This window comes from Ranitomeya variabilis, chromosome 1 (assembly GCF_051348905.1).
Source record: "Ranitomeya variabilis isolate aRanVar5 chromosome 1, aRanVar5.hap1, whole genome shotgun sequence".
NCBI classification, from domain to species: Eukaryota; Metazoa; Chordata; class Amphibia; order Anura; family Dendrobatidae; genus Ranitomeya; species Ranitomeya variabilis.
In genome coordinates this window covers 897484257-897511208 of record NC_135232.1, presented here as the reverse complement: position 1 = coordinate 897511208, position 26952 = coordinate 897484257, and the positions used below count along the sequence as shown (strand labels likewise).

Sequence of the window (26952 nt, the reverse complement as noted above, 5' to 3'; positions counted from 1 at the left end):
ATTCAGCGACCAGCGACATCACAGCAGGATCCTGATCGCTGCTGCGTGTCAAACTAAACGATATCGCTTAGCCAGGACGCTTCAACGTCACGGATCGCTAGCGATGTCTTTAAGTGTGACGGTACCTTAAGTGTTTATTGCTGGAGGGTCAAGAAGACAGACTTGCCAACTGATATACTATCTAACATACTGTGTAAGTCTGTAATAGTGACTGTACATAGGGTGTGCTAAGCTTTGTTTATTGATGTGTGCTGATATGCTAATAGTGCATTATATTCTGGAACCAGCTTTGTGACTTCGAAAGCAGAGAGGGAAAGACTGTACTAATAGATTGAATGGTCAAATAGTGCTACTTGATCCCATCACCATTGTTTACCTTATCTTGATGTTGGACTGAAGGACCCTGGGTAATTCTAAAAATAGCTTACAGGCCTCCGGTATTAAAGAGACTTCTTTTCGTCTGGTAGGAGACTCTTCAGGATCTTAGCCAAGGGTCTGTCGGACCCAGCTGAAGAACACAGGACTGCTCTTGGATATCTCCCTACGCTTGTCATTACCTCCTCTCTGCGTGCATACCACAGATGGAGTAGTGACCCTGGGAGCTCTGACATAACATCTACCATTATCTCGGCGAGTCAGTGGACGGGTGAGGCTCTGTAATGTGCACCATCTTGGGGTAATTGCTGAGATTTTTCTGTTTGCTATTGTGTGTTGTTTTTCAATAAAGTATTGCCACACTGTTTTACCTTAACCCTGTTTTGTCTGTGTAGTGTATTGCCCACCGGGAGATAGGGCGGGCGTTCAGTGATAAGAGCCCTGGTCCATGCAGTCTTGCTAAAGACAGCCGGGCCAGCGGATGAGAGCACCAACTGACCCCGTTTCTCCACACAGGCACTTGAACAAAAATGGGCTGCATGGTGAAGTCGCCAGAAGAAAGCGATTACTGCCAAATGCCACAAAGTACCTCGCCTACAGTATGCAAAACAGCAAAGAGACAAGCCTCAAAACTTCTGGAACAAGGTATTTTGGAGTGATGAGACCAAAATTAAACTTTTTGGCCACAACCATAAAGGAACACCATTTTCACTGTAAAGCACAGAGGTGAATTGCTGATATTTTGGTGATATGTGAGCTACAAAGGCACAGGAAACTTGGTCAAAGTTGAAGGAAAGATGAATGCAGCTCATTATCAGCAAATACTGCTGCGCATGGGACGTACTTGGACGTTCCAACATGACAATGATCCAAAACACAAGGCCAAGTTGACCTGTCATTGGCTACAGCAGAACAAAGTGAAGGTTCTGGAGCGGCCATCTCAGTCTCCTGACCTCAATATCATTAAACCACTCTGGGGAGATCTCAAGTGTGCAGTTCATGCTAGACAGCCCAGGAATTGGAATATAGGAACTGGAGGCTTTTTGCCAAGAAGAATGGGCAGCTTTACCATCTGAGAAAATAAAGAACCTCATCCACAACTACCACAAAAGACTTCAAGCTGTCATTAATGTTAGAGGGGGAACAACATGGTATTAAGAAATGGGGTATGCAAACTTTTGATCAGGGTCATTTGGATGTTTTGAGCTGTCATTATGTTTTAAAAAGAGAAAACACAGTAGTTGGACACAAAATGGCTTCACCCAACCATTAGCCATGAGTGGAGAAAAAGTTTTGGTGGTATCATTCATATTCTCTGAAAAAAGTCCAAGAAAGGAAAAATTCTGCCGGGGTATGTAAAATTTTGAGCGCAACTGTATACAGTGCTAAATAGTATAATGACGGTAATATAATATAACAGGAAAATGGCCGCGGGCATCCGCGCGTGCGCAGATGGCTATCGCCGCGGCCATTTTCCTGAAGCCGCGGCCAGCAGAGCGCCGCTTCTGCGCACGCGCGGCCAAAGCAAGATGGCCGCGCCCACCGACCGCCAATGGAATAACGGACATCGCTGCTATTTTCACACCCCTGTGCAGGATTCGGGACCTTGGACATGCGCACACCACTACGCCACCAACGGAAAACTACGCAAGATCTGGGGGAAGACACCACGCCCATCCGACCTGACCAGCCTGATTGACAGGCGAAAACGACTACTTTGGTAACGTATTTCGGCAGCATAGGTGGGGAATCGGGGTCCACAAACTACACTATTGTAATGCACAGCTCAGGCCCTATTTAACAGTATTTTTATCTCATACCGAAAAAACGGGGTGACAGGTTCCCTTTAAGAGGGTACTGGATACCTTTCTGGAAAAGTATAATGTTACAGGTTATATATACTAGATTCCTTGATAGGGCATTGATCCACGGAACTAGTCTGATTGCCGTATGTGGAGTCGGGAAGGATTTTTTTTTCCCCAGTGTGGAGCTTACTCTTTGCCACATGGGTTTTTTTTCGCCTTCCTCTGGATCAACATGTTAGGGCATGTTAGGTTAGGCTATGGGTTGAACTAGATGGACTTAAAGTCTTCCTTCAACCTTAATAACTATGTTACTATGTTATTGCTTATTGCTTACCGGGGGAGGGGTGGCTGTGGTAAAGCGTGGTCCCAGGGTCACTGCTGGAGGAGGCAGGAGTGGGATGATGCTGCAGGCCGCAGGCTGGGTAGAGGGGGTGTTCGGATGTGCCGCTGCGGGTGTTTGGTGCTGCGGGGGCTCTGCCGACATTTTGTGGAAGGCCAGAACCCTTGCTGTTTATTTATTTTTACTCATTTATATAGCGCTATTAATTCCACAGCACTTTACAGACAAACTAGGAGAGAAATTCATCGGCCCTTTGAAGATCAATGGTATTGTGAGCTCTGTGGCCTGCCACCTGAAGTTGCCTAAGACTATGAAGGCATACCCAGTTTTCCATGTTTCTTTTCTAAAGTCCATATCTCCTAATACCTTCCAGGGATATGTTGTGCCACCTCTGCAGCCTGTGATGATTGATGGGCAAAAACTATTTGTGGTGGAAGAAATTATAAATTCTAGGATTCGCAGGAATCGGTGTCATGAATCCCAATGGCTAGGGATAGCAAGGGACAAGCAAAGTAATACAAAATATCGGACGAGCTCTAGGGTGATGGAACCTGGGCTGACCGCTGCCCTACGTCTGACAAACGCAACTAGAGATAGCCAGGGAGCGTGCCTACGTTGGTTCTAGACGCCACGCACCAGCCTAAGAGCTAACTAGTACTGCAGAGAAAATAAGACCTCACTTGCCTCCAGAGGAATGAACCCCAAAAGGTATAGTTGCCCCCCACATGTATTGACGGTGAAATGAGAGGAAGGCACACACATAGAGATGATATATATAGGTTCAGCAAATTGAGGCCCGCTGTAAACTAGAAAGCAGAACAATACAAAAGGGGGCTGAGCGGTCAGCAAAAAACCCTAATCAAAAAAACCATCCTGAGATTACAAGAACCCATGTGCCAAGTCATGGCACATGGGGAGAACCTCAGTTCACTAGAGCTACCAGCTAGCATAGAGACATAATAAGCAAGCTGGACAAAAAACCAAACAACTGAAAATCAGCACTTAGCTTATCCTGAAAGATCTGGGAGCAGGTAGGCAGGAACCAAACAGAGCACATCTGAATACATTGATAGCCGGCAAGGGAATGACAGAAAGGCCAGGTAAAATAGGAAACACCCAGCCTCTGATGGACAGGTGGAAACCAAAGGCCGCAACCCACCAAAGTTACCCAGTACCAGCAGTAACCACCAGAGGGAGCCCACAAACAGAATCCACAACAAATCGGCTCCAATATCTGATAAGATGGCAGAGGTATCTTCCTGAAGAAGATTCATGGGAACCTGTGGAAAACATCAATGCCCAACAGAAAATTTCTCATTTTCATCATAGATTCCCTGAGAAACCGGGTCCAGAATCATCCTGAGGCCGCTTCTAAGGAGGGAGTAATGTCAGGACTCTGAATATTTTCTAATTACCTTTTGGGCATTCCTGCCCTCTTTCAAGATGGTATCTTTTGTCCCTTGTGCCCTGTGTCTTCCTGCTTTATAACTACACCCCTGCCTTTAGTCTGTGCTAGAGTATTCTGCCTGTGTCCAGCTCCTGACCCTGGTGGCATCCTGGCATTCTACCTGCTTCTGTGAACCATTTTGGATATCCTGTCACTCTGCTCTCAGAGTTTTTGCTGCATACTCCAGTTTCCAATATTCCTTCTGCTTCCAGCTGTTCGTGTTGCTCTCATCTGCATTTGTTGTAAACGTAAGCTGATTGCTGCTCTGCACTTAAATACCTGAGACTTACTGGATGAGTAAATATATAATTTGAACTGCCTTATATATATTTATCTGTGCATTGACTAGACAAGGACTTCATTGTTTTCAAGCAACCTCAAATGTGCTTCACAGATTGCTCTGCTGATTGCATTTTCCTCTGAGGTTACCTACAGACTCTGGACATGGACTTTGATGCTTTCCCTGCACATGTTTTAAACACTGTGTGATAATATAGCCTTTACCACTCATAAACTGTGTTCTGTAGTGTCTTGCTCCACGCAAAAGGCTCCTGAGTAATCCATAATAATTATTACACCTTTTTTTTTCAGTAGTTCATCAAAACTGGCCCAAAAAGGTGTTCCCCTTCACATGGGATGGTGCATAGCTTTGACCTGGCGCCTGGTTGTCCGCTGGCCAGCACTTTAGCCATAGAGCTCTTTGGGTTGCATTTGAAAGGCCTGTGCCCTCTGCTGCCAACCTGCCCAGGCATCCAACGGAAAGGCTGTGGCACCCTGCATCATTGGCAGTGTAGCTAAAATGCTCTATCTGGAAGCCTTATCCTTTATCTGGGTTTCTAATTAATCCACCCAGACCAATACAGACCTGACCGTACATGTATCTGCCATCGCCGGTCTTAGAGATCCTGCTGACATGTCCCAGGTGCTTTTAAGACAGTATCTGCTTTCTTGTCTAGCGGATCCTTTAGATTTCCCATGTCCTCAAAGGCTAATGAAGACCTTCTAGACACCTTAGCCACTGCTGTATCCAGTTTTGGGGCTTTATCCCATAAAGACAAGGCAGGCTCTTTAAAAGAATACCTCCTCTTGAAGGCTGGAGGAAAGAACTTTTCCTCTCTGTTTTTTTCCGCTCTCGATGAATGAGAGAGTGGATTTTGTTGTTTAGGGAAAAAGACCTTCGTGTCTTCTGATCCAGACCCCAAAGATGACATTCTCATTGATCTTTCTGGCCTGGATTCGAAAATCACCATAGTACTTCTAGCCACCTTTACCAGTTTATCTACCCCGTTAATAGGGAAGCTGGAACGGCTTGATCCAGGAAGCTGAAGCAGATGATATGGAGACATCTTTCTCACTAACTGAGTTACTATACCCGTCCAGGGATCTAGCCTTTCTTTTTTTCATCTTATGGACACTTTCCTGGGAAAGGGATCTCAGAGACTCCTGAACCGCTACCCTGATGATCTCTCTTAAACTAGTAGCAAAGTCTGATGTTTCTTCTACTGTCTGCTGAATGCATCGTCAACTTGCTTAATTGTTCACAATAACAGTGACTTTGACCAGGGGTGCCCAAACTTTTACATACCACTGTATGTATTGCAGTATCAGATTCATTTGTCTAGCCATGATGTAATGCCAAAATTCATTTGCAGGCACTGATGCATGGGAAATTGTTGGCTTTACATACTGTTACTTCTTTCAGTAATAACGATTATTATAGGTTAAAAATGTCAAACCTATGCCGATCAGTTTACATCTTTATGAAATAAACCATTTAATAATTATTTCATTTTACTGTTTGATTTATTGAGTTTAAACAATTATAAATATATATGCATACCTTTATTCCATTAGATTTTAGCTGGACCAGCAGAGATTTAATCTCTTCTTCTTGGCTTGAAAGTGCCTTTGTCATTGATTTTATATTCTAAAATATATTTTAGAATAAATATAGACATAATTTTTTTTCACAGATTATTTCTTCAAAATATTTGACAATTTATTATAAAAAAGCAATAGCTTTAAAAGTTTCTTTTTACAAAAATTATACATTTAAACAAAAGATCTAAACATGCTTAAAGGGACTCTGTCACCTGAATTTGGCAGGACCAGTTTTGGGTCATATGGGCGGGGTTTTCGGGTGTTTGATTCACCCTTTCCTTACCGGCTGGCTGCATGCTGGCCGCAATATTGGATTGTAGTTCATTCTCTGTCCTCCGGAGTACACGCCTGAGCAAGGCAATAATGCCTTGCACTGGCGTGTACTCCGGAGGACAGAGAATGAACTTCAATCCAATATTGCGGCCAGCATGCAGCCAGCAGGTAAGGAAAGGGTGAATCAAACACCCCAAAACCCCGCCCATATGACCCAAAACTGGTCCCGCCAAATTCAGGTGACAGGTTCCCTTTAAATGTATCCTTCCTTTTAGGTACAGTATACTTTTTCTGACTAAACAAGTGTAAGTTACCAAACATTTTCAACAGCATTGAACAATTGTGTCTAGAAATATAGCACTTTGTACACATATGCGCTTTGTTTGCATATGTTTGACAAAAGCTTTAAATATATTTAAACTATATTTTCATCATCATTCATTTATAATTGTACACAGATGTTTAACTTGTTTTTTATGTTTATGTCAAAAAGTATGTAAAAAATTATGCAAAGTACAAAGCACAAAGCCAAAGTACTGCATGTTGTTAGTTAGCACATTGTTGCTTATCCATTTATTTTTACAATAAATTACTGCATAGTGCTTCAAAATATCCACTGTTCCTTAAAAAGATATTCTTCATTAAATGGACAAAAGTGTACTTACAACTTCTAATGCATTGACTCTTTTCAAAAGATTACTGTCCTTGGATTGATACTGTGGTTGAACCTGCTCCATTTTCTGATCATCATTCTGAGAAATCAAAAAATAATTGACAAAAAAATCAAGTTGCAAATTGTGGAAATCACTTACAATCCAAGATACAAAAAATAATCCCAAACTAATCACATGAGGCCTGGTTCATTCAGATGTGTTTGGCTGTTTTCTTGAAATAGTGCAAAAGTTTTGTGCAACCTGAGATTGCACAATGGTTTTGCAGCTTTTGGCATTTTTACTCCACGGCCTGCTTTGCCAAAATGCACAGAGCATAGGTTCGATGAAATTTGTTAAAGCTTGCCTGGAAAATTCAATACAATTGAAGAAAAGTAATACGTGACAAGTGAAAGCATTTTGTGAATGTAAAATGTGTCAATTGGTGAAAGAAAATTAAGGAAAGTGTAAAACTTGAAACTAAAAATCAGAAGGTGAAATATGAAGGCTGTCAACCAACAACATAGGTCCAAATTAATAAGACTTGTGTAGAGGTGGGCAAACCCAAACAGTAAAGTTCGGTGTCAGTACCAAACACCTACTATTTGGGCACGGACACTGAACATGGACTTCACCAGGAAGTCTGTGTTATTGTTCGGGTTCGACTGCCCAAACACCAGGTGTTTGTCACGCTGTCATGTGCATGACAGAGTGGCAAACACTGCTTCTGATCGGTGTTGAAATCATTACCGCAGATCAGAGAGCCGCAGTTCCCACACTGTCAAAAGACCACAGTTCACCAAGAGAATTTCACTGCGGTGAATTTGAACTGCGGTGAACTCGCCTCTGCACCATGAGAATTTCACAGTGCTAGCAGGGATCTCACCAAGGTCAACGCAGTTCAGTCCAGCTGAAAATGCAGCCTCTGTGACCAGAGGTAACCTCGATGACGTCACCGCCGGTCATTGAAGCTGCAGTGATTCTCAGCCTGGACAGTCGCATCTTGGCACTTTCCAGGTTGAAAACTGTTTATCCCCCTGTCATGAATTATGGCATGAGACAGTACAACAGATATGGGAGGGATTTTGTTGTTTTTTATTTTTGTTTACTTACAGGAGACGAAGAATTAAGTGGAATTAGGCGTTAGGTGAGCATAACTGTGTTTGTGTTTAAATACAAAAGTAAAAGTGTGTTTTGTTTTACTTCAAATAAAAGACTATTCTGGCCGTGTCTTTATTAACCATACAACTAGAGGATTAGTAATGGATAGGTGTCTTGTAGAAGCCTCTCCATTAGTAATCCGTGGACTTGATGTCACCGGACAATACAAGGGTGACATCAACCCCACAAATATGAACCCCACTTGCCACCATTACAGGGCAAGTGGAAAGATCTGGGCAAAGCACCAGAAATGGCACATATAATAGATGTGCCTTTTCTGGGTGGCTGCAGGCTGCTATTTTTAGGCTGGGGGGGCAATATCCATGGTCCCTTATCAGTTTGAGAATACCAGGCCCCCATCTGTCTGCTTTAGCAAGGCTAGATGTCCAGCCCCCAACTGTCTGTGCTAGCAAGGCTAGTTGTCAAAAATGGGAAGAATTCCACTCCTTTATTATTATTTATTGAAATAATTAGAAAATACAGTGTGGTGACCCCTTTATTCTTGATAACTAGCCTTGCTGAAGCTGACAGCTGAGGGTTGCCGTCCCAAGCTGTGAATTTTGCCAGGCTGATTATCAAAAATACAGTGGAACCAAAGCTGTTTTTTTACCTTATTTTACTTTTTGCAATTTACTTTCTACTATATATATATATATATATATATATATATATATATATATATATATACTGCTCAAAAAAAAAAAGGGAACACTCAAATAACACATCCTAGATATGAATGAATGAAGTATTCTCATTGAATGCATTGTCCTCAAGAGCAAACTGTTCCAGTGGTCTCGTATTTGAAGGTTGCCTTTTACAGACAGCATGTTTCAGCTCTTTCCAAATATGCTCAATAGGAGTTAGGTCAGGGCTCATAGAAGACCACTTCAGACTAGTCCAATGTTTTCCTGTTAGCCATTCTTGGGTGTTTTTAGCTGTATGTTTTGTGTCATTATTCTGTTGCAAGACCCATGACCTGTGACTGAGATCAAGCTTTCTGACACTGGGGAGCATTTCTCTCTAGAATCCCTTGATAGTCTTGAGATTTCATTGTACCCTGCACAGATTCTAGACACCCTGTGCCAGATGCAGCAAAGCAGCCACAGAACATAACAGAGCCTCTATTCATATTTCACATTGGGACAGTATTCTTTTCTTGATATGCTTCATTTTTCCATCTGTGAACATAGAGCTGATGTGCCTTTCCAAAAAGTTTCATTTTTGTCTCATCTGTTCATAGGACATTCTCCCAGAAGTATGTGGCTTGTCAACATGTAGTTTGTAGTGATGAGCGAGTATACTCGCTACTCGAGATTTTCCGAGCACGCTTGGGTGTCCTCCGAGAATTTTTTACTGCTCGGAGATTTAGTTTTCATCTCCACAGCTGAATGATTTACATTTGTTAGCCATCATAAGTACATGTGGGGGTTGCCTGGTTGCTAGGGGATCCCCACATGTAATCAAGCTGGCTAACAGATGTAAATCAATCAGCTGAGGTGAGGAAAACTAAATCTCCGAGCACTAAAAAATACTCAGAGGTCACCCGAGCGTGCTCTGGAAATTTCAAGTAACGAGTATATTCGCTCATCACTAGTAGTTTGGCAAATTTCAGTCTGTCTTTTTTATGATTTGTTTTCAAGTATGGTGTCCTCCTTGGTCGTCTCACATGAAGTCCACTTTGGCTCATACAACGGATGGTGCAATCTGACATTGATGTTCCTTGAGCTTGAAGTTCAACTTTAATCTGCTTAGAAGTTTTTCTGGGCTCTTTTGCTACCATTTGTATTATTCAATGGACGGATGAGACAAAAATGAAACTTTTTGGCAAGGCACATCAGCTCTATGTTCACAGATGGAAAAATGAAGCATATCAAGAAAAGAACACTGTGAAACATGGAGGAGGCTCTGTTTTGTTCTGGGGCTGCTTTTCTGCATCTGGCACAGGGTGTTTAGAATCTGTGCAGGGTACAATGTAATCTCAAGATCAATAGATTCTAGAGAGAAATGTGCTGCCCAGTGTCAGAAAGCTTGGTCTCAGTTGCAGGTCATGGGTCTTGCACAAGGATAATGACCCATAACACACAGCTAAAAACACCCAAGAAGAGGAAAGCATTGGAGTATTCTGAAGGGGAGTTCTATGAGCCCTGACCTAAATCCTATTGAGCAAAAAGTTTAAATATGTCATCTGGAAAAGGCAACCTTCAAACACGAGACAACTGGAGCAGTTTGCTCTTGAGGAGTGGGCCAAAATACAGTACAAACCAAAAGTTTGGACACACCTTCTCATTTAAAGATTTTTCTGTATTTTCATGACTATGAAAATTGTACATTCACACTGAAGGCATCAAAACTATCAATTAACACATGTGGAATTATATACATAACAAAAAAGTGTGTAACAACTGAAAATATGTCTTATATTCTAGGTTCTTCAAAGTAGCAACCTTTTGCTTTGATGACTGCTTTGCACACTCTTGGCATTCTCTTGATGAGCTTCAAGAGGTAGTCACTGGGAATGGTTTTCACTTCACAGGTGTGCCCTGTCAGGTTTAATAAGTGCGATTTCTTGCCTTATAAATGGGGCTGGGACCATAAGTTGTGTTGTGCAGAAGTTTGGTGGATACACAGCTGATAGTCCTACTGAATAGACTGTTAGAATTTGTATTATGGCAAGAAAAAAGCAGCTAAGTAAAGAAAAACAAATGGCCATCGTTACTTTAAGAAATGAAGGTCAGTCAGCCCGAAAAATTGTGAAAACTATGAAAGTGTCCCCAAGTGCAGTGGCAAAATCCTTCAAGCGCTACAAAGAAACTGGCTCACATGAGGACCGCCCGAGGAAAGGAAGACCAAGAGTCACCTCTGCTTCTGAGGATAAGTTTATCTGAGTCACCAGCCTCAGAAATCGCAGGTTAACAGCAGCCAGATTAGAGATCGGGTCAATACCACACAGAGTTCTAGCAGCAAACACATCTCTACAACAACTGTTAAGAGGAGACTTTGTGCAGCAGGCCTTCATGGTAAAATAGCTGCTAGGAAACCACTGCTAAGGACAGGCAGCAAGCAGAAGAGACTTGTTTGGGCTAAAGAACACAAGGAATGGACATTAGACCAGTGGAAATCTGTGCTTTGGTCTGATGAGTCCAAATTTGAGATCTTTGGTTCCAACCACTGTGTCTTTGTGTGACACAGAAAAGGTGAACGGATGGATTCTACATGCCTGGTTCCCACCGTAAAGCATGGAGGAGGAGGTGTGATGGTGTGGGGGTGCTTTGCTAGTGACACTGTTGGGGATTTATTCAAAATTGGAGGCATACTGAACCAGTATGGCTACCACAGCATCTTGCAGCGGCATACTATTCCATCCGGTTTGCGTTTAATTGGACCATCATTTGTTTTTCAGGACAGTGACCCCAAACACACCTCCAGGCTGTGTAATGGCTATTTGACCAAGAAGGAGAGTGATGGGGTGCTACGCCAGATGGCCTGGCCTCTACAGTCACCAGACCTGAACCCAATTGAGATGGATTGGGCTGAGCTGGACCGCAGAGTGAAGGCCAAAGGGCCAACAAATGCTAAGCATCTCTGGGAACTCCTTCAAAATTGTTGGAAGACCATTCCAGGTGACTACCTCTTGAAGCTCATCAAGAGAATGCCGAGAGTGTGCAAAGCAGTCATCAAAGCAGAAGGTGGCTACTTTGAAGAACCTAGAATATAAGATATAATTTCAGTTGTTTCACACTTTTTTGTTAAGTATATAATTCCACGTGTGTTAATTCATAGTTTTGATGCCTTCAGTGTGAACATACAATTTTCATAGTCATGAAAATACAGAAAAATTTTTAAATGAGAAGGTGTGTCCAAACTTTTAGTCTGTACTGTACCTGTCGAGAGGTGCAGAAGTCTCATTGATAGTTACAGAAATCATTTGATTGCAGTGATTGCCTCAAAAGGTTGTGCAACAAAATATTTAGTTAAGGGTACCATCATTTCTGCCCAGGCCTATTTCATGAGTTTAATTTTTTTTTAAATTCTGTGGAAGCATGGTTGAAAAGCAATGTCTGACTTTCATTTGTTCATTTTCATATATTTTTTATTTATTATTACTTTTGTCAGACTCAAGTTATTTCTGTAACCATTGTGAGTTTTTCTGTCATTAAACAAGGGGTACCAACAATTTTGACCACATGTGTGTAAATATATATTGTAAGGCAGCAACTGGTGTGATTTGCCAGGGTTGCTATGTGTCCCCCCTGATGCACTCAAGCATATTATATCCGCTGGAGTGCCTTGTGGTCACAGCAGGATGCCTGTGAGTCACAAGGCAAATAAAATAAGCTGGACAAGTCAAGTTATTTGACCAAGGAATTGTTCAGGAAAACCTGGTATGGGTTTTTATTTTTTAAAGGGACTGCAGGAAGGTAGTGGGGCCGGTACGTTTCCTCCAGGCTGGATCTTATAAGTGGCCCATGGCCACAGAGTCGTGGTAGAGGAAAGAAACCCTGCAGGAAGGGTTTAGGAGTGTCAGCTTGGAGCTTGCAACCTGTGGAGCAGTCGGCTCTGCAAAAGGCTCCATCTGTGTGAGGAAACACACAGTCAAGCAGAGCAAACTCCTGGCACCTCACAGCTGGATACAGTGGTGCAGTTGCCCTCAGCAACCGGACATTTATGAACTCTTGTTTCTGGGCTGCAATCCAGAGGAAACCGTGTGCTGTACACTGCGTGAGTTTTGGACAATTAAACACATTTTGCTGTGAACTTTTCCTGTGGTCCCTGTCTGTCACACTGACCCAAGCCCGCTGCACTACATATGGTTGGAGAATGCAGGCAGTGTGAACTAAGACATACCCCAAAGCATGCTGCATGTCATTAATTAAGCCTGCAATGTAAAGTTCAAGCCTGCTGGAAAGATGGAGGAAATATTTAAGCAGTTGCCCCTCACGCAGCAGCAGCTTTTGAGACGGTGCCACACAAAAGGTTGATACATAAAATGAGGACAATGGGAATAGGGGAAAATATGTGTAAGTGGGTTAAGAACTGGCTCAGGGATAGGAAACAAAGGGTGGTTATTAATGGAACAGAATCGGACTGGATCACAGTGGGGTAACACTGGAGTCAGTATTGGGCCTGCTTCTTTTTAACATATTTATAAATGACCTTGTAGGGGGCATACAGAGTAGAATTTCAATTTGTGCAGATGACACTAAACTCTGCAGGGTAATCAATACAGAGGAGGACAATTTTATATTACAGGAGGATTTATGTAAACTAAAAGCTTGGGCTGATAAATGGCAAATGAGGTTTAATGGGGATAAATTAAAGGTCATGCACTTGGGCAGAAGAAATAAGATATATAATTATGTGCTTAATTGTAAAACACTGGGCAAAACTGTTACTGAAAAAGACCTGGGTGTATGGGTGGACGACAAACTCACTTTTAGTGGCCAGTGTCAGGCAGCTGCTGCAAAGGCAAATAAAATAATGGGATGCATTAAAAGAGGCATAGATGCTCATGAGGAGAACATCATTTTACCTTGATATAAGTCACTAGTGCGACCACACTTAGAATACTGTGTACAGTTCTGGTCTCCAGTGTATAAGAAAGACTTAGCTGAACTAGAGTGGGTGCAGAGAAGAGTGACCAAGGTTATTAGAGTACTGGGGGGTCTGCAATACCAAGACATGTTATTACACTTGGAGTTATTTAGTTTGGAAAAGTGAAGGTTAATGGGTGATCTTATTACAATGTATAAATATGTGAGGGGACAGTACAGATACCTTTCTAATGATCTTTTTACTCGTAGACCTGAGACGGGGACAAGGGGGCATCCTCTATGTCTGGAGGAAAGAAGGTTTAATCATAATAACAGACGCAGATTCTTTACTATAAGAGCAGTGAGACTATGGACCTCTCTGCTGTGTGATGTTGTAATGAGTGACTCATTACTGAAATTTAAGAAGGGACTGGATTAGTGTTGAGCATTCCGATACCGCAAGTATCGGGTATCGGCCGATACTTGCGGGTATCGGAATTCCGATACCGAGATCCGATACTTTTGTGGTATCGGGACATAAATAGGAGAAACCAGAGCATATTTGCATAAACAAAAATATGTACTTTATTATAACAAATAACTTTAAAATACAGCAGTAGTAATTAGAGGTAGATAATAAATACCATGAATAACATGTATGAAGAGGGCACCCGCCCCTCTAAAGATCCCCATAAGACTGCTAGTAACTAAGGAAGAAGAAAATCCTACATGTGGTGCCACCGAGGAAGCTTAATGCGCCAAAAGACCCAAATACTAATGTCAGCAAAATTGCTCTGTCAATGGCCAAGGCCAAAACAGCTTACCGAGGTGCAGGGGAGATGATAGAGGAGCAGGGTCCCGCCAGATCGCAGATCCGACAGCAGAAATAGGCATCAGGACCTGAAATTACATCACGGCTTGCTGTGATTGGTCGCGTCGCGGTCACATGGGCGGCACGCAACCAATCACAAGCCGTGACGTAATTTTAAAAATGCGCGCGTCTCCTGCCTCCCGTGACGTCACGGCTTGTGATTGGTCGCGTCGCCCATGTGACCGCGACGCGACCAATCACAAAGCCGGAACGTAATTTTAAAATACTGAATGCCTAGAAGGACCTGAAAATTACGTCACGGCTTGCTGTGATTGGTCGAGTCGCGGCCACATGGGCGGCACGCGACCAATCAGAAGCCGTGACATCACGGAAGGAAGGAAAAGCGCGCATTTTAAGCAAAGAATGCTGCCGGTTCCCTCGGTGAGGTCCAGGCTGCGTCGGAGAGGTGAGTATAGCAATATTTTTTATTTTCATTCTTTATTTTACACATTAATATGGTTCTTAGGGCCTGAAGGAGAGTTTCCTCTCCTTCAGACCCTGGGAACCATCAGGAATACCGTCCGATACTTGAGTCCCATTGACTTGTATTGGTATCGGGTATCGGTATCGGATTAGATCCTATACTTTGCCGGTATCGGCCGATACTTTCCGATACCGATACTTTCAAGTATCGGACGGTATCGCTCAACACTAGACTGGATGCTTTTCTTGAAAAGTATAATGTTACAATTTATATACACTAGATTCCTTGATAGGGAATTGATCCAGGGAACTAGTCTGATTGCCGTACGTGGAGTCGGGAAAGAATTTTTTTCCCCAATGTGGAGCTTGCGGTTTGCCACATTTTTTTTTTGCCTTCCTCCGGATCAACATCTTAGGGCTTGTTAGGTTAGGATATGGGTTGAACTAGATGGACTTAAAGTCATCCCTCAACCTTAAAAACTGTTACCAACACGACGGTAGTTGCCAGTCCAACTGTTAGGTATTCCCAAGTCTGGTTGTTTTTTAAAGACTGCTGGTAACACCAAAACGGCTATTTGCACCACCTAACATGCCAGCATCAGCAGGGGTAGCAAAACTACCAGCCTGACAACCACCATCATGATCGGGCACATGGCAGCAAAGCACCAGACTTTGTGGGCTGAACGCCAGGGTCCAGGAACAGTGTCTGCAGGTGACACCACTGTTTCTTCCACTGTTGTGCGTGCAAGCCAATCCCCTGTCCATTGTGCATGCAAAGATGCCTCCTGCCCTGCACTTGTTGTTGCACACACTCAACTAGCACCATCATCAAGCACATCCCGTCCTTGCCCCAGCGCAGCATTCAGTTGTCCATACCCCAGTCCTTGGAACGCAAGCCCAAACACGCAGCCAACACCCCACAGGCCACACTACTAAATTCACACATTTTTCATCTGCTTGCACTCGAAATGTTGCCTTTTAGGCTTATGGAGATGGAAGCTTTCCACAACCTGATGGCGGCGGCTGTGACATGGTACTCTGTCCCCAGCCACTACTATTTCTCCCGGTGTGCCATCCTTGCATTACACATTCATGTGTCCCACAACATTAGCCGTGCCCTCAACAATGCAGTTGCTTGGAAAGTCCACCTAACCATGGATACGTGGACAAATGGTTGTGGGCAGGGATGGTACATTTCGCTGATGGCACACTGAGTTAACATAGTGGAAGCCGGGGCCCACTCGGACCTTGGGATGGAACAGGTCCTGCTGATGCAGAAGATTGCAGGCCCTAGGTCAATCTGGGCTGCTCCCACAGTCTTCATCTCCTGTACCTCCTCCTCTTCTTCAGCCTCCATCTCCAAAATGACCACATCAGTCAAAAGCTGGAAGCACTGCAGCACTGCCTCAGCCAAGCGGCAGCTGGCTATGCTGAAACTAATATGCTTGTATGACAAACTGCACAATGCTGAATAGTTGTGGACAGCTATGAAAGAGCAGGCAGATCTGTAGCTAACACCGCTGAACCTACAGCCAGGCATGGTCATGTGTGATGGTGACAATAGCCGGAACATGGTGGCGGCTTTGAGGTGAGGTGAGCTCACATATGTACCTTGCCTGGCCCATATGCTTAACCTCTCTGTTCAATGGTTTCTCAAAAGCTACCCAGTGCTGCTGGATCTGCTTGTGAAAGTACGCAGCCTGTGTGCCCATTTTAGAAAGTCAGCTACAGCTTCTGCAGCCTTTGCCATGCTTCAACAGCAGTTGCAGCTTCCGGCTCACCGACTAGTGTGTGATGTCCCCACGCATTGGAACTCTACACTGCAGATGCTGGAAAGGATTTGTGAGCAGAAGAAGGCTGTTGTTGACTACCAACATCAACAAGGCCATTGGTATTCAGTTCAGACTCCACACATAAGACCTCAAGAGTGGACATGAATGTCAGACATATGTACCATCCTACAAAACTTTGAGGACTCCACCAAGATGATGAGCGGTGATAACGCCATAATTAGTGTCACATCCTGCTTCTGTGTTTTCTGAAATGCTCTCTGCTCACAATCAAAGAGTATGCATTGGAAGCGGAGGACAATGAGATGGCCCAAGGAACCATACAGGGTGATTACACACTGCCCAGCCTCATCTCATTCCAACATAGATTGAGTGACAATAAGGAAGAGGAGGAGGAAGAACAGGAGCTACTTTCATGCGCTATTGCCGGTACTACATGCACAACTGTCATACCATCTGTTCAGCGTGGATGGCCTGCAGACAGGGAGGAGGAGGAGGAGGAGAGCTTGGTCAGTCATCCTCCTGGTGAGGACATGGAAGTCTTGCCTGTTTGCAGTCTGGCACGCATGGCTGAGTTTAAGTTATGCTGCCTTTCCCGTGCCCCTCGTGTTCTCAAAATTTTTGGTGACAGTCATTACTGATTGATGACACTTCTAGACCTACGCTACAAGGAAAACTTTGTATCTCTTATTCCAGAGGCAGACAGGTCTACTAAAATGTTAGAGTACCAGAGGGCCCTTGTTGCGGAATTATTAAACGAAATCCCATCTGAAAATGCTGGTGGCAGAGGTCACAGCGCGTTGGACAACCAAAGTGTACAGGCGAGAAAGACACAACTCCAATCCAGCAGAGGCAGGGAAACACTGGCAAAGTTCTGGGAGACTTTTCTCATGCCCTCCCATTGCACTGGCCCTAAGGCACGGGGTACTCTCACAAGGAGTACAGCATTTTGGAAGATATGCCAAGAAAGAGAGCCAAGAGACTGGCACAGCTGTTCACCTTCGGGATAATGAGGCAAGGCTCACTCCAACGGAACGAGTGTCAAGTTCACATGGAAGACAACAGCCAAATATCCAAAATCAACATCTAGAAGGAACTAACTGGCACTCACTAGAGTTGAGCGACTTTTAGTTTTTTCGGATCGAGTCGGGTTTCGCGAAACCCGACTTTGTCAAAAGTTGGGTCGGGTGAGATCGGCCGATTATTGCGTAAAGTCGGGGGCCGACTGAAACACAAAACCCAATGCAAGTCAATGGGGAATCAAAGTCGGCAGTGAGTGGAGGACAGGAAAACACCTACAGTGCCCATTTTAATGCCCAAAAACATTGATTCTTATTACTGAAGCTTGTCAATCTTAATTTACTTTATAATAATAGTTAGGCATTGAAAACTGGGGGTCATTTGGCTAAAGTTGTGGGGGGGGTAGGGCTGGCTCAAGTTTTTTGAGCGCCCAGGAAAGGCGGAATACGTCACGGCTGTGGAGCAGGGAGAGGTAAGTATTTCAACTTTGCAAGTGCTGTGATCCTGAGCAAGCAGTGGGGGCCCACTCATTGGCATTGGCACTGGCACAGGGTTCCTCATAGTACGGAAGTGTGTTTGACGGCGGGTGGCACCTCCCACCGGCAGAGACACTTTTGCGTACTATGAGGGGCCCTGTGCCAGTGACGTCGCCAACGAGTATGCCCCCCCACCTGATGAAGGAACCTGCACTTTCATCTGCACCTTCCTCTTTGTCCCCGTGTTAGGTGGTATAGTATGCGGGAAGGGGAACCTGACTTTCGGCAGGGTCAGATTCTGGCTGTGTAGAGTGCAAGGGGAATGTAGTGGTCTGGGTCAATGTACCAGCAGACTCATCTAGCAGTGGCTGGGCAATGGCCAGGATGAGGAGGAAACACAGATATAGGCCCAAATAAGTAAGTAGGCTAAATGCAGTTCAAAAATGGTAACAGGACTAACCAGGCAGCATTGCTTTGTTCAGTGGAGGACAACTGTAATGAGAGGCAGACACAGTGAGTAGGCCCAAATAAGCAAGTTGGCTAAATGCAGTTCAAAATTGGTAACAGGACTAAACTGGCAGCATTGCTTTGTTCAGTGGAGGACAACTATAAAGAGTGGCTGACACAGTGAGTAGGCCCAAATAAGTAAGTAGGCTAAATGCAGTTCAAAATTGGTAACAGGACTAAACTGGCGGCATTGCTTTGTTCGGCAGAGGACAACTGTAATGAGAGGCTGACACAGTGAGTAGGCCCAAATAAGTAAGTAGGCTAAATGCAGTTCAAAATTGGTAACAGGACTAACCAGGCGGCATTGTTTTGTTCAGTGGAGGACAACTGTAATGAGAGGCTGACACAGTGAGAAGGCCCAAATAAGTAAGTAGGCTAAATGCAGTTCAAAATTGGTAACAGGACTAAACTGGCGGCATTGCTTTGCTCAGCAGAGGACAACTATAATGAGAGGCTGACACAGTGAGTAGGCCCAAATAAGTAAGTAGGCTAAATGCAGTTCAAAATTGGTAACAGGACTAAACTGGCGGCATTGCTTTGTTCAGCGGAGGACAACTGTAAGGAGTGGCTGATACAGTGAGTAGGCTCAAATAAGTAAGTAGCCTAATGCAGTTCAAATTTGGTAACAGGTCTAACAAGGCGGCATTGTTTTGTTCAGCGGAGGACAACTCTAATGAGATTCTGAAACAGTGAGTAGGCCCAAATAAGCAAGTTGGCTAAATGCAGTTCAAAATTGGTAACAGGACTAAACTGGCAGCATTGCTTTGTTCAGTGGAGGACAACTATAAAGAGTGGCTGACACAGTGAGTAGGCCCAAATAAGTAAGTAGGCTAAATGCAGTTCAAAATTGGTAACAGGACTAAACTGGCGGCATTGCTTTGTTCGGCAGAGGACAACTGTAATGAGAGGCTGACACAGTGAGTAGGCCCAAATAAGTAAGTAGGCTAAATGCAGTTCAAAATTGGTAACAGGACTAACCAGGCGGCATTGCTTTGTTCAGCGGAGGACAACTGTAAGGAGTGGCTGATACAGTCAGTAGGCTCAAATAAGTAAGTAGGCTAAATGCAGTTCAAATTTGGTAACAGGACTAACCAGGCGGCATTGCTTTGTTCAGCGGAGGACAACTGTAAGGAGTGGTTGACACAGTGAGTAGGCCCAAATAAGTAAGCAGGCTAAATGCAGTTCAAAATTGGTAACAGGACTAACCAGGCGGCATTGCTTTGTTCAGCGGAGGACAACTGTAAGGAGTGGCTGACACAGTGAGTAGGCCCAAATAAGTAAGTAGGCTAAATGCAGTTCAAAATTGGTAACAGGACTAAACTGGCGGCATTGCTTTGTTCGGCAGAGGACAACTGTAATGAGAGGCTGACACAGTGAGTAGGCCCAAATAAGTAAGTAGGCTAAATGCAGTTCAAAAATGGTAACAGGACTAACCAGGCGGCATTGTTTTGTTCAGCGGAGGACAACTCTAATGAGATTCTGAAACAGTGAGTAGGCCCAAATAAGTAAGTAGGCTAAATGCAGTTCAAAATTGGTAACAGGACTAACCAGGCGGCATTGCTTTGTTCAGCGGAGGACAACTGTAAGGAGTGGCTGACACAGTGAGTAGGCCCAAATAAGTAAGTAGGCTAAATGCAGTTCAAAATTGGTAACAGGACTAAACTGGCGGCATTGCTTTGTTCGGCAGAGGACAACTGTAATGAGAGGCTGACACAGTGAGTAGGCCCAAATAAGTAAGTAGGCTAAATGCAGTTCAAAAATGGTAACAGGACTAACCAGGCGGCATTGTTTTGTTCAGTGGAGGACAACTGTAATGAGAGGCTGACACAGTGAGAAGGCCCAAATAAGTAAGTAGGCTAAATGCAGTTCAAAATTGGTAACAGGACTAAACTGGCGGCATTGCTTTGCTCAGCAGAGGACAACTATAATGAGAGGCTGACACAGTGAGTAGGCCCAAATAAGTAAGTAGGCTAAATGCAGTTCAAAATTGGTAACAGGACTAAACTGGCGGCATTGCTTTGTTCGGCAGAGGACAACTGTAATGAGAGGCTGACACAGTGAGTAGGCCCAAATAAGTAAGTAGGCTAAATGCAGTTCAAAAATGGTAACAGGACTAACCAGGCGGCATTGTTTTGTTCAGTGGAGGACAACTGTAATGAGAGGCTGACACAGTGAGAAGGCCCAAATAAGTAAGTAGGCTAAATGCAGTTCAAAATTGGTAACAGGACTAAACTGGCGGCATTGCTTTGCTCAGCAGAGGACAACTATAATGAGAGGCTGACACAGTGAGTAGGCCCAAATAAGTAAGTAGGCTAAATGCAGTTCAAAATTGGTAACAGGACTAAACTGGCGGCATTGCTTTGTTCGGCAGAGGACAACTGTAATGAGAGGCTGACACAGTGAGTAGGCCCAAATAAGTAAGTAGGCTAAATGCAGTTCAAAAATGGTAACAGGACTAACCAGGCGGCATTGTTTTGTTCAGTGGAGGACAACTGTAATGAGAGGCTGACACAGTGAGAAGGCCCAAATAAGTAAGTAGGCTAAATGCAGTTCAAAATTGGTAACAGGACTAAACTGGCGGCATTGCTTTGCTCAGCAGAGGACAACTATAATGAGAGGCTGACACAGTGAGTAGGCCCAAATAAGTAAGTAGGCTAAATGCAGTTCAAAATTGGTAACAGGACTAAACTGGCGGCATTGCTTTGTTCAGCGGAGGACAACTGTAAGGAGTGGCTGATACAGTGAGTAGGCTCAAATAAGTAAGTAGGCTAAATGCAGTTCAAATTTGGTAACAGGACTAACCAGGCGGCATTGCTTTGTTCAGCGGAGGACAACTCTAATGAGATTCTGAAACAGTGAGTAGGCCCAAATAAGTAAGTAGGCTAAATGCAGTTCAAAATTGGTAACAGGACTAACCAGGCGGCATTGCTTTGTTCAGCGGAGGACAACTGTAAGGAGTGGCTGATACAGTGAGTAGGCTCAAATAAGTAAGTAGGCTAAATGCAGTTCAAATTTGGTAACAGGACTAACCAGGCGGCATTGCTTTGTTCAGCGGAGGACAACTGTAAGGAGTGGCTGACACAGTGAGTAGGGCCAAATTAGTAAGTAGGCTAAATGCAGTTCAAAATTGGTAACAGGACTAAACTGGCGGCATTGCTTTGTTCAGTGGAGGACAACTGTAAGGAGTGGCTGACACAGTGAGTAGGTCCAAATAAGTAAGCAGGCTAAATGCAGTTCAAAATTGGTAACAGGACTAACCAGGCGGCATTGCTTTGTTCAGTGGAGGACAACTGTAAGGAGTGGCTGACACAGTGAGTAGGCCCAAATAAGTAAGTAGGCTAAATGTCTGCCAAAATTTTTTTCATAAACAAACAGGTGGCATAGCTAGGTACAGGGGTGGGCTCCTCTGCTGAGTAGCAGACAGTGGTAGTAGGCGCAAAGTATTAACTGGTCTAAGTGGAGGCCAGGGCCCCTGTATATTTTAGCTATCATCTATCATTTCAACAAATTTGTATTGGCAGTGCCATTGAAGGATTTGACAGCACAGACTACACAGTGGTGGAGCAGGGAGAGGTAAGTATTGCAAGTGGTAGAGCACTGTTCGAGCTGGGGGGGAACACTCTCTCATGGGCGGCGGTACTGGCACAGGGCCCCTCATATTACGATGGTGTGTCTGACATTGGTTTTGCACCACCACCGTCAGAGACACTTCATTGTACTATGAGGGACCCTGTGCCAGTGCCGTCGCATAAGAGTGGGCCCACCCACCTGTCCAGGCAAACGGCACTCGCACGGGTGCTTGCGCCAGGTGGTGACCACAACCCTGTGTGGGGAGTCAGCCCATTTAGGGAGGTATAGAAATGGCCTATGGTGGACATTCAGCAGCTGCAAATGGAGGAATTGGAGAGGTCAGTAAGAGGAGGCCAAAAGCAAGACATTTTTCAGGCAAGCTACGTGTCAGCAGGGGAAGGTGGGGCAAAATAATTTGAAATCCATGATTGGTTCATATTAATGAAGCTTAGATCATCAACATTTTGGGTAGCCAGACGTGTCCTTTTTTCGGTCAGTATCGAACCAGCAGCACTGACCTTTTTTCGGTCAGTATAGAACCACCGCCCACGGGCTCTTCCACCAGACTTCCTAATTTTTTGGAAAATCTAACCAAAATGACAACCGTTATATGGTACTGTAAAACAAGGTAGAAGGTATATATAAACTTGTTGAGAATTTTTTTTCGGGAGACAGCACCACAACTCAGGCCCACTGTATAACACAAACCAATGTAAATGGCAGAACGTGGCTGGCTGATATACAACAAACTAACAGAACTGACTTATATCCACTTTCTAACAATTTGAATCTCCCTTTTTTGGGGGGGAGACAGCACCACAATTCAGGCCCAGTGTGTAACACAACACAATGTAAGTGGCAGAAAGTGGCTGGAAGATATCTGAAAAAATCCAAGGACTGTAGTACAATTTCAATCTCCCTACAATGATCTCAGGACAAGTATGGCAGCAACAAAAAGGATTGCTGCACACAAAAGTGTGGACAAATAAACAAGGTAACTTCAGAAAGGAGCAACAGGATTTTTGCTTTTAAAAATGCAGTTGGTTTGCACAGCAGCGTGCAAACAGCAATGCAGCTATCAGGGAGCCTTACAATCAGCCTAATAAGCTACAGAGCTGATGCACAAAAATATAGCCTCCACTGTCCCTGCAAAAAAAGGTGGTGTTGGACAGTGGAAATCGCTACAGCACAAGCTGTTTGGGGGTTAATCTTCCCTCCCTAACTATATCCCTTCTTCTGACGAAGCTGCAGAAACCTCTCCCTATGCTGAGATCAGCAGAAGTAAGATGGCGGTCGGCGTGCATGCCCCTTTATAGCCCCTGTGATGCCACACAAAGCAAGCCAATCACTGTCATGCCCTTCTCTAAGATGGTGGTGACCGAGACCTATGTCATCACGCTGCCCACACTCTGCGTCCTCCTTCATTGGCTGAGAAATGGCGCTGAACGCGTCATATGAAACGTGACTTTGGCGCGAAGATCGCCGACCTCATGGCCAATCCCACACTAGGATCGGGTCGGGTTTCATGAAACCCGACTTTGCCGAAAGTCGGCGATTTTTGAATTTGTCCGATCCGTTTCGCTCAACCCTAGCACTCACCATCCTAATACAAATTGTAATTTATTATGGAGTCATGTGAAAACAAGACAGGTAGGCAAAAAAGTGGTACACATGCAAGACGATGATCGTTTCCCTCTACATTGAGCTTCTATACCACTGAATGACAGCAGCATAACATAAACTCAAATACAGTGTCTTTATTTGGGAGGTCTATTCCCATGCACCTCTTCACACCCACACATGGGTATATGCTTCCTTAATTGGCCTATTTGCTGTTGTCCTCCTCCTTCTCCTCATCAACATCATCCACCACCACTATATCACCAGGGTGACCGTGGTCCAACGCTAACACCAATGCAACACCGACATTATTGTTTTAAAGGGTGTTTATGATGCTCGTAAACAAAATTTATAGACAGTACGTTGATGTATACACCCTAGGAGGAAATTTTTGTCAGACCATACACTGACTGCATTTTAAGTGTAGGAGACCAACTTCTTTGTAACGGGAACAGAGTTTTAGGAGGCCCTCTGTTGTAAATTCTGCTTTTGGGCTCCCTCCGGTGGTTGTAGGTGGTAATGCAGTTGTCCTTGAGTTGCAGTCCTGGTCAGGCGTATCTGCTGATTGCAGTTCTGACTGGGGTATTTAGGTGTGCAGGATTCATTAGTCCTTGCCAGTTGTCAATTGTTGTTGGGAGGTGTTGACCTCTGCCTGGTTCCTCCTGCCTTCCTGCCAAATCAGCAAAGATAAGTGTCTGGTTTTTTTTCCCTGTGACACACATGCTGTGTGTTTCACAATTCAGTGCTATTCCTTGTGTTTTCTTGTCCAGCTTAGATTGTGTCAGTATTTTCTCAGTCTTGCTGGATTCTCTGGAGTGGCAGATATACATTCCATGTGTTTAGTTAGATTGTGGAACTTTTTGTATTATCTTCTGTGGATATTTTTGGAAGGGTTTTAATACTGACCGCCTAGTAATCTGTCCTATCCTCTCCTATTTAGCTAGAGTGGCCTCTTTTGCTAAATCCTGTTTTCTACCTGCGTGTGTCTAATCTTCTCCTTCTCACAGTCATTATTCGTGGGGGGCTGCCTATCCTTTGGGGGTCTGCTCTGAGGCAAGATAGCATTCCTATTTCCATCTATAGGGGTATTTAGTCCTCCGGCTGTGTCGAGGTGTCTAGGGTTGTTAGGCACACCCCACGGCTACTTCTAGTTGCGGTGTTAGTTCAGGATTTGCGGTCAGTACAGGTTCCACCGACTCCAGAGAAAGTTTCATGCGGCTCCAAGGTCACCGGATCATAACAGTACAACTGGCTCATAATGAGTTAAATGCATCTCAGAAGAAGGGAAGAAAGGTGTTGAGCCATTTTTTTTTCTGCAGCCTGTTTTGTCTTTTCTTCCCTCTTTATCTATGGGTGGCTGAGGAGTCTTGTGCCAGCATGGATGTTCAGGAATTAGCTTCTCGTGTAGACCAGCTTGCTGCTAGGGTACAGGGTATTTCTGATTATATTGTTCAGACTCCTGCTTTAGAGCCGAAGTTTCCTACTCCTGATTTGTTTTTTGGTGATAGGTCCAAATTTTTGGGTTTTAAAAACAATTGTAAACTGTTTTTTGCTCTGAGACCGCGATCCTCCGGTGATTCCATTCAGCAGGTTAAAATTGTCATCTCCCTGCTGGGTGGCGATCCTCAGGATTGGGCATTTTCCCTGGAATCTGGGAATTTGGCCTTGCTTAATGTAGATTCCTTTTTTCAGGCTTTAGGATTATTATATGATGAACCGAATTCTGTGGATCAAGCGGAGAAAACCTTGTTGGCCCTGTCTCAGGGTCAAGAGGCAGCAGAATTGTATTGTCAGAAATTTAGAAAATGGTCTGTGTTGACTAAATGGAATGATGATGCTTTGGCGGCAATTTTCAGAAAGGGTCTTTCTGAATCCATTAAAGATGTTATGGTGGGGTTTCCCACGCCTTCCGGTCTGAGTGATTCTATGTCTCTGGCCATTCAGATTGATCGGTGCTTGTGGGAGCGTCAAACTGTACGCGCTGTGGCGTCGTCCTTAGAGCAAAGTCCTGAGCCAATGCAGTGTGATAGGATTTTGTCTAGAACGGAATGACAAGGATTCATACATCAGAATAGGTTGTGTTATTATTGTCGTGACTCTTCTCATGTCATTTCAGTCTGCCCTAAGCGGACAAAAAGGATCGCTAGTTCATTTACTATCAGTACTGTACAACCTAAATTTCTGTTATCGGTGTCCTTGATCTGCTCATTGTCATCATTTTCTGTCATGGCATTTATGGATTCAGGCGCCGCCTTGAACTTAATGGATTTTGAGTTTGCCAGGCGTTGTGGTTTTCCCTTGCAGTCTTTACAGAACCCTATTCCTTTAAGGGGGATTGATGCTACACCTTTGGCTAAAAATAAGCCCCAGTTTTGGACACAGGTGACCATGCACATGGCGCCAGCCCATCAGGAAGATTGTCGATTTCTGGTGTTGCATAATTTGCATGATGTTATCGTGCTGGGTTTCCCGTGGTTGCAGGTACATAATCCTGTGTTGGATTGGAAATCTATGTCTGTGACTATTTGAGGTTGTCAGGGGGTTCATAATGATGTTCCTTTGATGTCAATCTCCTCTTCTTCCTCTTCTGAAATTCCAGAGTTTTTGTCTGATTTTCAGGATGTATTCAATGAGCCCAAGTCCAGTTCCCTTCCACCGCACAGGGACTGTGATTGTGCGATTGACTTGATTCCAGGCAGTAAGTTTCCTAAGGGCCGACTTTTCAACCTGTCTGTGCCTGAACATACCGCCATGCGGAGTTATATTAAGGAGTCTTTGGAGAAAGGGCATATTCGGCCATCTTCTTCACCGTTGGGAGCATGTTTTTTTTTGTTGCTAAGAAGGATGGCTCCTTGAGACCTTGTATTGATTATCGCCTCTTGAATAAGATCACGGTCAAGTTTCAATACCCTTTACCTTTGCTTTCTGATTTGTTTGCTAGAATTAAGGGGGCAAGTTGGTTTACGAAGATTGACCGAAGGCCATTTTGAATAACTTGTGATGCCATTCGGGCTCACTAACGCTCCATCTGTTTTTCAATCCTTCATGCATGATATCTTCCGGACTTATATTGATAAATTCTTGATTGTATATTTGGACGATATTTTCATTTTTTCCGATGATTGGGAGTCTCATGTGGAACAGGTCAGGACGGTATTTCAGATCCTTCGTGACAATGCTTTGTTTGTGAAGGGGTCTAAGTGTCTCTTTGG

General features: G+C 44.1%; 1 protein-coding gene across 1 annotated transcript in view; it reads right to left on the bottom strand.

Moving 5' to 3' along the window:
* Positions 1–26952, bottom strand: part of LOC143788784 (uncharacterized) — a 170038-nt gene that overhangs the window by 100678 nt on the left and 42408 nt on the right. The window contains exons 4-5 of the mRNA XM_077278669.1: positions 6787–6873; positions 5808–5894 (exon numbers count right to left, since the gene is read on the bottom strand). Coding sequence (XP_077134784.1) covers positions 5808–5894; positions 6787–6873 — 174 coding nt within the window. The remainder of the gene's footprint in view (positions 1–5807; positions 5895–6786; positions 6874–26952) is intronic.